The 13,672-nt window shown below is 44.2% G+C and overlaps 1 protein-coding gene across 2 annotated transcripts in view; it reads left to right on the forward strand.

The window, feature by feature from the left end:
• FAT2 (FAT atypical cadherin 2) overlaps positions 1-13,672 on the forward strand; it is a 104,544-nt gene that overhangs the window by 59,299 nt on the left and 31,573 nt on the right. For both annotated transcript variants that reach the window (XM_083603753.1, XM_083603754.1), the window contains exons 7-11: positions 1,294-1,433; positions 4,964-5,239; positions 6,350-6,560; positions 8,347-12,402; positions 13,146-13,342. In XM_083603753.1, coding sequence (XP_083459879.1) covers positions 1,294-1,433; positions 4,964-5,239; positions 6,350-6,560; positions 8,347-12,402; positions 13,146-13,342 — 4,880 coding nt within the window. The remainder of the gene's footprint in view (positions 1-1,293; positions 1,434-4,963; positions 5,240-6,349; positions 6,561-8,346; positions 12,403-13,145; positions 13,343-13,672) is intronic.

A 13,672-nucleotide genomic window follows, 5' to 3' on the forward strand; every position in this document is an offset into this window, starting at 1 on the left:
TGCATTTTTTTGTGTGTGGGGGGGAGAAATAGCTGTAGAGGAAATGCTATTTGGAAATGGAAGGATTAACATGACAGAGTTGATTCCCAGAGAAAAGAGGTGGACTATGGTGGATAAAATAGAGCAGTCTATACAGGCCTTATGTGGCAGGAAAAGCTGTGAATTAGTGGTGGGGAGATTATGCAGCTAGCCAATTGTGCTGAAAAGTTATATTTTCTAAGCTCTGGGGATGGGGTGAGGCAGAGAAAGGAGAAAAATGGGAGGGTGTTTCACTCATGATGTCATGCAGATGTCAGGGAACACAGCATCACTATTCCACAAGATGATGCCTAGTGTAGAAGCAGGATACATTCTCTAACTCAGTGTAGCACAAAGAGCTCTAAGAAACCTTGCTTGGAAAATAACCCATAGATTAGTCAGCCTTACACAACTTGTGACACTCCAAGCTGAAAGCAGCCCACCAAATGGGTATTGTGGCCTGCCAGGTAACCTCGCAATTTTGCAGCCTCTGCCTGGTCACTATTGGTGGTGGTGAGCTGCATTTCATTTGGTAGGCCGCAGGTTGCTCAAGCTGACTACCTTTCATCATCTATGTAGCCTGCTCTTTAGTTTTATGGACTATTGGAGAATAAAGCTGCGGTTTTTTCTGTCTTATTTCAGTCTTCAGATGCTAAATGTGCATTATTTAAGTCCTTATCCAATTGTAACTAACGGTGGGGAAATGAATAAGAACTCTGCAGTGGCTTTCAAAACATCTTCTTTTGGGGTGGCTTGCTCCACTGCAAATCTTACAGATGTTTGTCCTTGCCCAGGACTCATCCATGAATCGGAGCAAGTCTCAACAGAGAGAAAGGAACTGGTTTAAGCATCACACCTTGAAGCAAAGCCAGCAAATGTCCTCTCCCCTGCCAATTTCTCCCAATATTCCTTCTTTTCAACAAAACATGCCCTTCTGTGTCCCACTGGTTAATTTCAGCTCCCTTCACCTTGTATAGCATTTCAACAACAAACTAGGCATTATTGCATGCTTAAGCCTATGCAAAACGTAGGGAAAATAAACAAAGATGCAATGAGGACAATAGAAGCCTTTCACAGAGGTTTTCCACCCACCTTTTTTGCTATTCTGCTGCCTGCCTCTGGATATATTTTATTTGTTGTAAATGCTACCAGCTGCAAGGATACTTTTTTCCCTCTTGGACCCCTGCCTACCCGGGGAGATGCTGTTATTCAGACACCTGGCCTCCTCCGTCATAACTCCTACCCTATCTACTTAAGTTATCTCTTTCCTCTAAGGTGGTGATGATGACATGGATTTTGACATCGAGAAGAGCACTGGCAGCATTGTTATTGCGAGAACCCTGGATGCAAAGAAAAGATCAAACTACAACCTCACAGTGCAGGTCACTGATGGATCGAGCATCATCAAGACACAGGTGAGCAGCCACAAAGCCTTGTCCAAACCCTTCTGTATTCTCAGGGAGAGTTTTTATAAGAACTTAGGATAAGAACATACACAGAGTTCTCTCAAAAAATTACTTTGCCAAAATGCTAAAAATTCATGATTCAGCTGAATATGCATAAGACTGGGGGATAAGGTGCTATAAGGGGCTCCCAATTTGGCCTGTGTAGATTAGCAAAATGGCACCGTCTTTCATGCAAGCTCACTTGGGGAAAACACCCCAAACTCAATGCTCAAATTCTTCTCAATGCACAGCAAAAAAAAAAAAGAAGAAGAAGAAGAACACTTACCAAAAGTGTCACTTTTTCTTAAAATCCTTCCTCTGCAGATCCTGGCCAACTGTGGTACAGTACTTGGAGACTCAGGGGCCCAGTTTGCACGCAAAGCTAAGCCTAACCACTGCTTAATGTAAATGAGCAAACATGCAGTCTGTCAGAGAGGAGATTGTGGTCCGTTTCCTCTTACCTGGTCATTGTGCTGCTGTGTTGAGCTGTTCTAAGCCACATGGGAGAGGGCAGCAGCTTAGAGCACCTGCTTTGCATGCAGAAGCTCCCAGGTTCAATCCCTGACATTTCCAGGTAGGGCTGTCTGAAGCCCTGGAGAGCTGCTGCCTGTCAATGTAGACAGTACTGAGCTAGATGGGCCAATGGTTTCACTCAGCAGAAGGTAGCTTCCTATGTTAAAAGGGTGAGCTGATGACAGTCTCCTGCACCACATCAGTTTTGACCCAAAACAACAAAGGGCTTATTCATTCATCCAGATCAACCACATCATCCATGACACTGTATTTCAGCACATCTTCACATGAAGATATGTATTGAGATAATTATGGCAGGCATTTGAGATTGATGAGCATTCTTCCCTGTGTGGCCAGGATGAGAGGAACTGAATCCTGAATCTGAATCATGGTGATGCGGAAGCCCTGAGGCTTCCTAAGTTCATTAGATTGGCAAGTTCATTACCAATCCCTGGCAACTCCAGGTAGGCCTGGAAGAGAACGCTGCCTGAAATCCCAGAGAGCTGCTGGCGGGCTATGTAGCCAATACTGAGTTAGCTGAACCAATTGTCTGACTCAGGGTAAGGCAGATTTCTATGTCCCAGGTCTGAGCAGTCAGAATAATTCTGCATCTAATGCAATTGCCTGTTGCACATAACTGGCAGGATTTGTAAGGCCTATTTGCAAGTCCAGGAGAAAGGTGAGGACCAAAAATGGTTCCACCAATCCACCTCTTTCCTTTGCACGTGTACATCCAAATCCAAAGGCATCTCTAAACTGTTTTGATACTGGTTTAGCTGTCAGAGTCTCTCTGAAGCAATCTGGGAATTGTAACTTTTGTCAAGATACTGAGAATTATTTGCTATAGATCTGTTGTTCAGGGGGTCTTTGGCCAGTAGCCATGACAGCTAATGAATTCAAAAGTGACCTGATATATATAGTGTAGACATGCATTTTGTCTCCCAACAGGTAGGTAACCTCACCTTTCACTCCTGCCAACAAGTGCATATGTTTGCCTGGGAAAACAAGGTTTTTAGCAGGGATTTAATCTGATAATTGCTTTACTGATAGCCACTAAAGTTATGTAAAACCTAGGAGATGGTGGGAAGCAGATGCTGAGGGTGCTGTTTCAGTGTGACTCAGTAGTAGATTGATGGCATTTTCAACGTCTTTATAACATTGTTCTGCTGCCACTAAGAGTCATCTTCTGACACCTTGGCTGACATGCAATCCCGGCCTCCAGGAACTTTTCTTCTGTTTACTTTGGCATTGACAATCACTGCTGGGTATGTTGGTGAACCTGCTCTTGCAAAATCATGGCAAGTTGGATTTCATTGAAGAAAGCAGGCGATTGCATCAGGTCGTCTCCTTCCAAGATGTGGTTTGCGATGAAAAACAACTGGATCAAATAGACAGAGATTGCCAAATTCTCTTTGCAACATTTGACAGTGAGCTTAAGGATGGGTTTATTTTTTCCTGTTACAAATACGTTTCCAGGCTCTTGCAAATACGTTTCCAGGCTGCTGCTGATATATTGTACACTTTCCCCACCATGTCATTCCTGTCCTTATTCTGTTAGTTTCCTGGGATGAAATAAGCAGAAGTGCAACTACACCACATAAGTTTCTAAATTGTAGCGCTTGCTTCAAATTCTGGAGAAGAGGAGGTTAAGGGGTGATATGATAGCCATGTTCAAATATATAAAAGGATGTCACATAGAGGAGGGAGAAAGGTTGTTTTCTGCTGCTCCAGAGAAGCGGACATGGAGCAATGGTTCCAAACTACAAGAAAGAAGATTCCACCTAAACATTAGGAAGAACTTCCTGACAGTAAGAGCTGTTCGACAGTGGAATTTGCTGCCAAGGAGTGTGGTGGAGTCTCCTTCTTTGGAGGTCTTTAAGCAGAGGCTTGACAACCATATGTCAGGAGTGCTCTGATGGTGTTTCCTGCTTGGCAGGGGGTTGGACTCGATGGCCCTTGTGGTCTCTTCCAACTCTATGATTCTATGATTCTATGAAATCAGTACGTACATTCAGTGCTGCTAAACTGATTATCACCAAACATTAATGGTGTCTGAGTTTTTCGGTCCCCCTTGCTGTTGCTTATCCTTATCCTTCACCTTCATAATCCTCAGCTTCATTTGCCTACACTTCAATATGATTGGCTGGGATACCCCATGCCATTTTAGGAGCACCAGGAGCTACCTTATGCAGTGTCCATCTATCTCAGTATTGTCTACGCTGATGGGCAACAGCTCTCCAAGGTTTCAGATGGGACATTCCCAGTCCTGGAGATGGCAGGAATTGAACCTGGGAAATTCTGCATGCAAGGCAGATGCTCTAGCACTGAGCTGCGGTCCTTCCTCCATGAGGTCATCACTTCAGATATAGTGTCATCTCGTTCAAGCTGGGCACCCTATTAGAGCCCACCACTGACACCTGCCCTGTGCCCCCTTGATGTTCTTTTCCAGACAGGCACCACAAGCAGTTCTCACTGCACTTTTAATTCCTCTCCATGCCCCTGAAGTACCGTCACTTGGGGACATGGTGGGGAATGAAAACAGTGGCCCTATGTCACCTGGTCCCACTGCCATGTAAGCCCACATAAGAACATAGGAAGAACCTGCTGGATCAGGCCAATGGCCCATCTCCTCCAGCATCCTGTTCTCACAGTGGCCAATGAGATGCCTGTAGGAAACCAGCATATCCAGAGCAGAAGTTGTCCACCAAAGACCTCAAGCCTAGAACTGGACTCACATCAAGTCATTGACATAAATCACATAGAATCTCTCTGGAACACAAGTTTTAGATATGCATTTATGCACATGGCAGGGAGCACACGTCCAAAGCCTGCTAACTCTGGCATGCTGAATATACTTCCAAAGCTACAAAAAATAACCGCAATAGAGTTTTCCGTCAAAATTGCTGTGCTTGTCTAAGAATTAACCTCATCATTCCAGCCCCCACCCTGCCTTCTCTCTTACATATGTTCTCCCCACACTCTTGCAGGCCTATATCCGTGTGATTGACATTAACCAGCATTCCCCCAAGTTCTTGGAGTATCAATATGAGGCTCACATTCCAGAAGACACGCCTCCCGGGACAGAAATTGCCTGGGTCCGTGCAACAGACAAGGACCATGGGAAAGGACTGATCTACACCCTTCAGAGCAGCGTGGATCCCAGAAGCATGAAGCTTTTTCAGATGGACCCAAGCAGTGGCACACTCATGATGGCAGAAGCACTTGATTCGCAATCCATGTCGCTGCACACCCTGACAGTCATGGTATGGGAGTCACAGGAAAGCAACTTGTATATTTATTTGATTTATATCCATCTCAATCCCACGGGCTTGGAGTGCCTTACAGCAGTTTTTCTCAAATTCACTCAAAGTGTACTTGTTGCCGTGCACAGCTAGGTGTTGTGCCAGGGTGCAATGACCAAAACACAAAGATACTATTGTGGGTTAAGCAAGGCCATTACTTTATTGGCTGCAGTCAATATATTGGGTTGGGATGGGGTAAGTATCTGTCCGCTGGGAAGAACAGCCCACCACCACCCTTCCCAACTCTTGAGGCCACCATACAGCCCACCGTGCCAAGGGCCACCGAGATGGCAACCTGGGGTATGTGCCAATATATGGCCATTGGCCATGGCCCCCCAAGCTAGGGTGAAGACCTTGAAGCACCATGCCCAATACCCCTTATGGTAGTCCCCCCCCATAAGTTATGGATCCTCACCAATGCCCTTCCCTGCCAAAAATGTGACAGTAAGGAATAGATAAACATACACAAACATACATTCTTGCTATGGGAAAGGCAATAACCTCACAGTCATGGGCCAACTGTGACCTTTTTAACCAGTGACCAAAGAACATCCTGAAACTGTAGGAGGGAGGGAGGGGAAGTCGGTGATGACACTGAGTACTGAAGCCACAGCCCAGGGCTCCTGTTTACATCCACCTCCAACAAGGCTTCCCTCTGGTCCACACCCAAGCCCTGCCCACCTGCCGAAGTCAAATGAAGGCTCTTATTAGTTCCTGAGGTTGAGCTCCAATTGGGACATGGTGCAACAGCACCAGCCAATTAGATGTCTGTGGTTGCCCCTGCCTTCCACCACGTAGGTGCACATAGAGCAGAACAGCAGTGAACTGGGAGTTGATGCACTTGCAGGGAAGGAGTCTTTTTCTGTTGCTGTTGCATGCAGTTACTCATTGGAATCAGGAGACTGAGATGTGGCTCATCCAAATGAATGAGAGTGGTTGCGATGCCAAGTCCATACTGTCCCTTTCCCCCAGGTCCATTTGGCATTCTGCAGCTGGGAAGTGTCACATTGCAATGAATGCCTTCTTTTCTCTAAGATTGACATTCACGTGTCCACCTGTTCTGCCACTTAGGTGCGAGACCAGGAAGTCCCGGTCAAGCGAGACTTTGCCAGAATTGTCATCCACGTAGAGGACTGCAACAGCCACCCTCCCCAGTTCTCCAGCCTCCATTACAAGGCAGAAGTGCTGGATGCAGCCCCAGTAGGCACAGAGGTTGTGCAAGTCCGAGCCCTGGATCAAGACCGAGGAGTGAATGCTGAAATACACTACTGCCTTGAGGCAGGTAAGGGACTCGAGCAATTTATAGCTGCCTATGAATGCAAGTGTTTCCCTGAATACTGAGTGTAATGGCATGTGCTAGCTAAATATGGTTTTTCCCAGTGTGCTATAAATGCAAGACTAATAGGAGCAAGAAAATTACATGAACTGGAGTGGACTGGCATATGAATGTGCTGGTTGACCTCTGAGAACAAGATGCTAGACTAGATGGACCTGGTTCTGCAGGACTTGTGTCCTTCCTCCGCCCCTATCCTTTCACTTTCCATCCTGTGTGCTGAGGACAGTGCCTCTGGGTTCCCCAAGTCTAACCACAGGCTCCAAATTCATCGACCACATTCCCATTGTATTAGTAGGCAGAACCAGCATCAAGTCAAGAGTCAGATGGTTGTGCAGCTGCCAAGGGCACACACCACAGGTGGAAGCCCACCAACAAGACCTGCTCCTTCTCATCACCATTACAACCTGATTGTTTACCTGCCTCTCATTCAGGCCTAAACTACAGGGATTGTAAGAAAGAGGAGGAGTAGGTGCCACTGCTTGCTTGCTCTTTGGCTCTCTGCCTGGTAAAGCAAAAAAAGACAAAAATGTGCACAAAAAGGCTGATTTGAAAATTCAGTTTATATGAATAATAGTGCATTCAGCACCAAATGCTAATGAGCAAAAAAATGGCGGAGTAGCTAGCATAAAGCACCCATTTCCAAATATATCCTTCATCAGTATATATATCCTTCATCCTTTATACATAGTGCTGCAAAGCCAAACACACAGAACAATAATTCATATGGGTTCAATATACCATGTATAAACATTTTAAAACCATAAGGCTATGCTACTTTAAATAATCGATTCCATTAGTACAATAAATGTTATATCAAATATACTCCAAAAGCTGCTATAGCCATAATTTAATCACTTGAGATCATAAGGCACATAAATAATTGTTGCTTACCAATCTTATGAGGCTTGTATGATTTGGAAATTTTTCTTAGCACTTGTTTGCTCAGCTATGCCAGCCAGCAAAGCACTATAGTTTATTCATTCATCCATTCATTCTCCTGTCGCCCCCACCATGTGGACACATCATAAAATGTTCAGCAGGTCAGTATCACTCTGCTCATTCTGGACAGAAGTGGCATCTAAAAATAAAAATGGGCCGCTATTTTAGCCAACATGTTGAACAAATCTGAGTTGTGATTCTTTTTCTATGAGCATTTTTTCTTCTTTGAGTTCAGGTCTCTGGTCTGCAGTGCAACACAAACACACTTTGCTCCCTATCAGTTTTCACAGCCTTACATCTCCAAGCCAGCAGCTCCTAAGTGTAGCATGAAAGTCTGTTTAACTTTTTGAATTGATGCGCGGCTAATACCGTTTCACATTTCTAAATCTCTTTAAACAAGGTGTAGCCTGCCAGGGAAGGCATTGTTTCCCATTATGCTCTGTTGAGTAAGGCTATTTGTCCCTAAAGCTGCAGTCCTTTTCCAGAAATAAGCACCACTGAAAAAGCAATGGCTTACTTCCAAATAAAGTAGATCAGAACTGGCTATTAAGCCTTTCATTTTAACTGTTAGAAAGGCTGTTTTATATATATACATATATATATATGGCACTGTCTTAACAGCACAGGGGAAAATAATTGGGGGGCGGGTCCCATCAACAAGTGTTTTTAAGAGCAACTATCTCCTAATAAATGAGATGGGTACATGTTAGGTGGGTGATCAGATGGGTGACGAAAACCAATAAACACAACAGCAATTTAAACGTGGTTTTTCATTCTTTCTTTCTTTTTTCAGGAAACAATGGAGACTTATTTGCTATAGACAAGTTGTCTGGAATTATTACAGTGTCCCAGAAGCTGGATCAGACCAAGCAAGAGAGATTTGTTCTCACTGTAAAGGCAGAAGATCAAGGGTTTCCACAACTGAAGGACTCTGCTACTGTGAACATTTTTATGAAGCCCTCTCATGGCACACCTCCACAGTTTTCAGAGGAGGAGTACGTTATAGAGATCAGTGAATCTGCTGTTATTGGCTCTCCTGTCATCCTTGTTTCAGCCACGAGCCTTTCGTCTGTTACCTATGAAGTAAAAGAAGGAGATAAAGATGGCTTATTTTCCATCAACTATCAGTCTGGCCTTATTACAACACAAAGGAATCTAGATTTTGAGCGGGCTTCATCTTATCAGCTGAAAATCCGTGGCACCAATATGGCCGGAGCATTTATGGATGTTCTGGTGTTTGTTTATGTCATAGATGAGAATGACAATGTGCCTATCTTTTCTAAGCCTTCCTTTGTTGGCCGGATCAATGAGAACGTTCCATTGGGAAGTATGATTATGGATGAAAACAATGCACCGCTTGTGATTCATGCGTCAGATGCTGACCGAGATGCTAATGCCTTGTTGGTCTATGAAATTTTGCAGCCAGAGGCACTGGATTTTTTCAAAATTGATCCAAGCATGGGCACTCTTACTACTTGTGCAGAAATTGATTACGAGCGTGTCCCAGTTCATCACTTCAATGTCCATGTGCGTGACAGTGGCAAACCAAATTTATTTGCTTCCAAACCCACTGAGGTCACCATTTATATCAAGGATGTTAATGATTGTCCTCCTGTGTTTACAAAAGATATTTATGAACTTTCTGTAGGGCTTCCTGTCCATCACGGGATGGAGCTTTATACCGTACATGCAGAAGATGCGGACTCAGAGATAGCCTACAGTATAGTAGAAGGGAATCCTGATCATGTTTTCTACATTCATCCAACAACTGGCCTCATCTCTGTGCTGAATGCTACCACCTTAGAACGCTATCATGAACTCACAGTTAGAGCTGGAGATGGTTTATATACAGCTAGTGCTATGGTTAGGATTCATTTTATTGAACCACAAGACAGCACCTTAAAATTTGATCAAGATTTATATACAGCAACAGTGAAGGAAAACACCACAGATATCCAAACTCTGGTTGCTCTTGGTGTCATTGGGAATCAACTGAATGAACCCCTCTTCTACTCCATCATGAATGGCACAGAGAAGTTCAGGGTGATCCAGTCTTCAGGAGTGCTACAGACCAAGGGCGTAGAATTTGATCGGGAAACTCAAGACACTTATGATATTGCAGTGGAAGTAAAGGACATTAGAAATCCGCCAAGGGTGTCTCAAGCAATGCTCAAAATCTATGTGGACGACATTAATGACAATGCACCCCATTTTGAAAATGTGCCATATTATATAGCTATGCAGGACGGCACTGAGCCAGGTGATGTCATCTTTCAGGTTTCTGCCACTGACTCGGATCTGGGGAATAATGGAGTCATTTTTTATTCCTTTGCAGAAGATTACAAGTATTTCCGGATTGACCCTTACTTAGGAGACATCTCACTCAAGAAACCCCTTGATTTTCAAACTTTGAATAAATACATACTAAAAGTGATTGCCAGAGATGCCGGTGAACCTCCCTTGTATGCTGAAGAAGAGGTTCTGATCATGGTGAGGGACAAATCCAACCCTCTCTTCCAAAGTCTCTTCTATACTGTGAAAGTGCCTGAAAACATTCCACTCTACACGTCTGTTCTCCACATCCAGGCTCGGAGCCCTGAAGGCTTGCGTTTAATATACAACATTGTGGAAGAAGGAGCTCTTAAACATTTCAACATTGACTTCAAGACTGGTGTGCTTATGGTCACCAGCCAACTAGACTATGAATCTGACACAAAACATGCCTTTACAGTCAGAGCTACAGACACAGCAATGGGTGCCTTTTCAGAAGCAATGGTAGAAGTAGAGGTTGAAGACATCAATGACAATCCTCCTGAATTCTCTCAGGTGGTTTATACTGCGTCAGTCACCGAAGGCCTGCCAGCTCAGACCCCCATCATACAGCTCCTTGCTACTGACAGAGATTCAGGGAGGAACAAAGTGGTTTCATACCAGATCTTGGAAGACCGTTCAGACGCGTCAAAGTTATTTAATGTTGATGCCAGCACAGGTGAAATAACAACAACTCAGGTTCTAGATTATGAAGCCAACCATGAATTTCGCATTAGAGTGAGAGCCACAGACCATGGAATGCCTCCTCTCAGCACTGAAGCCCTTGTGGTGATCAGCGTGTTAGACATCAATGACAACCCACCCAAGTTCAGTCAGCTTCACTATGAAGCCAATGTGAGTGAAATGGTCCCCTGTGGCCATGTTGTGATAAAAGTCCAGGCTTTTGACCCTGATAGCGGGGACACTCATAGATTGGAATATCTAATCCTTTCAGGGAATGAGAAAAGGCATTTCACCATTGACAGCACTTCTGGAATCATTTCCACACTGAATCGTTGCAAAAGGGACCTGGAGTCTTTTTACAACCTCCGAGTCTCTGCATCAGATGGCGTGTTTAAAACCACAGTGCCAGTATACATCAATACCACAAATGTAAATAAATACAGTCCATCATTTCAGCAGGATGTATATGAAGCCGTATTGGCTGAAAATGCCAAGGTTGGAACCAAAGTGATTGAATTGCTAGCCACTGACCCAGATGATGGCCCGTATGGCACCGTAGATTACACCATCATAAACAAGCTTGGCCAAGAGAAATTTGCAATAGATGACAAGGGACGCATTGAAACGCTGCAGAAGTTGGACAGAGAAAATTCCACAGAGAGAGTTGTTGCTATTAAAATCATGGCCAAGGACGGGGGAGGAAAAGTGGCATTCTGTACTGTCAAAATCATACTCACAGATGAAAATGACAACCCGCCACAGTTCAAAGCTTCTGAATACATCTTGTCTATCCAGTCCAATGTGAGCAGAGGGTCACCAGTCATTCAAGTACTAGCTTATGACGCTGATGAAGGAGTGAATGCTGACGTCACCTACTCTGTTGATTCAGTGGAGGAAGTTATTGCAGAGGATGTGATTGAGATTAACACTGCAACTGGAGTTGTTCAAGTCAAAGAGAGTCTCCGCAGGCTAGAAAACAGGACAGTGAACTTCAAAGTCAAAGCTGAAGATGCAGGACCTCCCAATTGGAATTCCGTTGTTCCAGTGAATCTTCAAGTTGTTCCAAAGGAGGTGTCCTTGCCAAGGTTTTCTGAGCCACTATACACCTTCTCAGCATCTGAAGACCTCCCGGAGGGATCCGAAATAGGATCAGTTAGTGCTGTGGCAGAGGACCCTGTCATTTATAGTTTGGTGAAAGGTACCACTGCTGAAAGCAATAAAGAGGGGATATTTGCTTTGGATAAACGAACAGGCACCTTGACTATTGAGAAGGCAATGGATCATGAGAAGATGAAATGGTACCAGATTGATGTTTTGGCTCACTGCTCACACCAGGATACTGACTTGGTCTCTTTGGTGTCCATCAACATCCATGTAAAAGATGTCAATGACAACAAGCCTATTTTTGAGGCTGATCCTTACAGGGCCTTTGTAATGGAGAACATGCCACCAGGAACTACTGTGATTCAGGTCACTGCCAATGATCAAGATACTGGAAGTGATGGGCAAGTGAGCTATAGCTTAGGATCAGAACCAAGCAACATCAGAGAGCTCTTCACCATTGACAGTGAAAGTGGTTGGATCATGACTCTTAAAGAGCTAGATTGTGAGGTTCAAGAAACCTACCAGTTTTTTGTTGTGGCGTCAGACCATGGTAGGAAACACCAGCTTTCTTCTCAAGCCCTTGTGGTGGTCACCATAACTGATGAAAATGACAATGCTCCACAGTTCACCTCTGAAATCTACAAAGGGTCTGTGGTTGAGAACGCTGAGCCTGGGCAAATGATCACCACACTTAGAACTGTGGACAATGATATTTCAGAGCAGAACAGACAAGTCACATGTTACATCACTGGTAAGAACCTATCTCTCCTAACATTTTGATAAAATAGAATACAACATGTTTTCTGGTAGGTTTGCTTGACTTTGAGAAGCACCTTATCCTACAGGTAGTCTTGCTGAAATCTCTGCAGCTGATAATATCAGATGATAGCCTTTATTAATTAAGGACCGCGTCATGCAACATGTTTCATATCAGGTGGTACTGTGGGGTGCAGGCATGAAAACTACATGCCGACATTGCCTGGAAGGACAACCCTTTGAAATCAGAGAACTCCAAAGCAATCCCTGGCTCCTTCCTAAGCCACATTATGCTCCCCTTTCTCCTCCTCATGCTGTTCTGGGGGATTCCCTCAGGGCGTGGGAGGTGGCGACTGGAAAGCCCCATCGTAGAAGTGGGCTTCTGGTAGTCGAGCTCATTAGCTGAATCTTGCCCATATACTCTTAATATAGCAGTTTTGATTCTGCTCAGAGTCAAGTACATAGATGCAGTCAGTGGGGCAGTGTGTTCATTATAACTAGGGCAAACATCCCACACAGAGGAATGAGACTTAAGAGACACAGGGTACAATCCTATACTTTGTTGGAGTAAGTCCCATTCAACTTAATGGGGCTTACTTCTGAGTATGCATGCATAGGATGGCAATGTCAGGGTGCTTGTCTCCTTTCTTTACCTCTTCCCCTTAAACTCTTAGTTTTTTTGTTTTTTTGTTTTACTTTGTATTGTCTTCAATTATGATGCCTTCTCTGCCTTATCAGAAGGAGATATCTTGGGACAGTTCAGCGTTGCTGAGGTTGATGGAGAATGGAAGGTTTTTTCCAAGAAGCTTCTGGACAGGGAAGAAAGAGAAAAATATCTGCTCAAAGTCATGGTATCTGATGGAAAGTTTCAAGCAGCAACAGAAGTGGAGATTTCAGTCCTTGATGTCAATGATAACAGCCCTGAATGCAAGCAGGTGATTGTGTATGTCTATAAAGTTGTGTCTCCTCATCCACACACACACACACACACACACACACACACAGAAAAAAACCCCACACCACTAGCTGTGTGCCAATTTGGAACCAAAGCTGATCTGGAGAAGCCACCTTGTAAGGTGGGACAATCCCTTGAGCAATTACATGTTAGCAGTGTTGAGTCATCCTATTCCTCTTGTTTTAGAAGTACTATGACATGTGTTGTGATTCTGTTGCCTTGTACCTGATTGGGGGCGAAGGAGGAGGCAATATAAAATAGTTCAAGGTGGAGAAGATGGAGAATAGCAAAACAGAGCAGAATTGCACTC

Source organism: Podarcis filfolensis, assembly GCF_964270895.1.
Source record: "Podarcis filfolensis genome assembly, chromosome: 2".
Classification (NCBI taxonomy): domain Eukaryota; kingdom Metazoa; phylum Chordata; class Lepidosauria; order Squamata; family Lacertidae; genus Podarcis; species Podarcis filfolensis.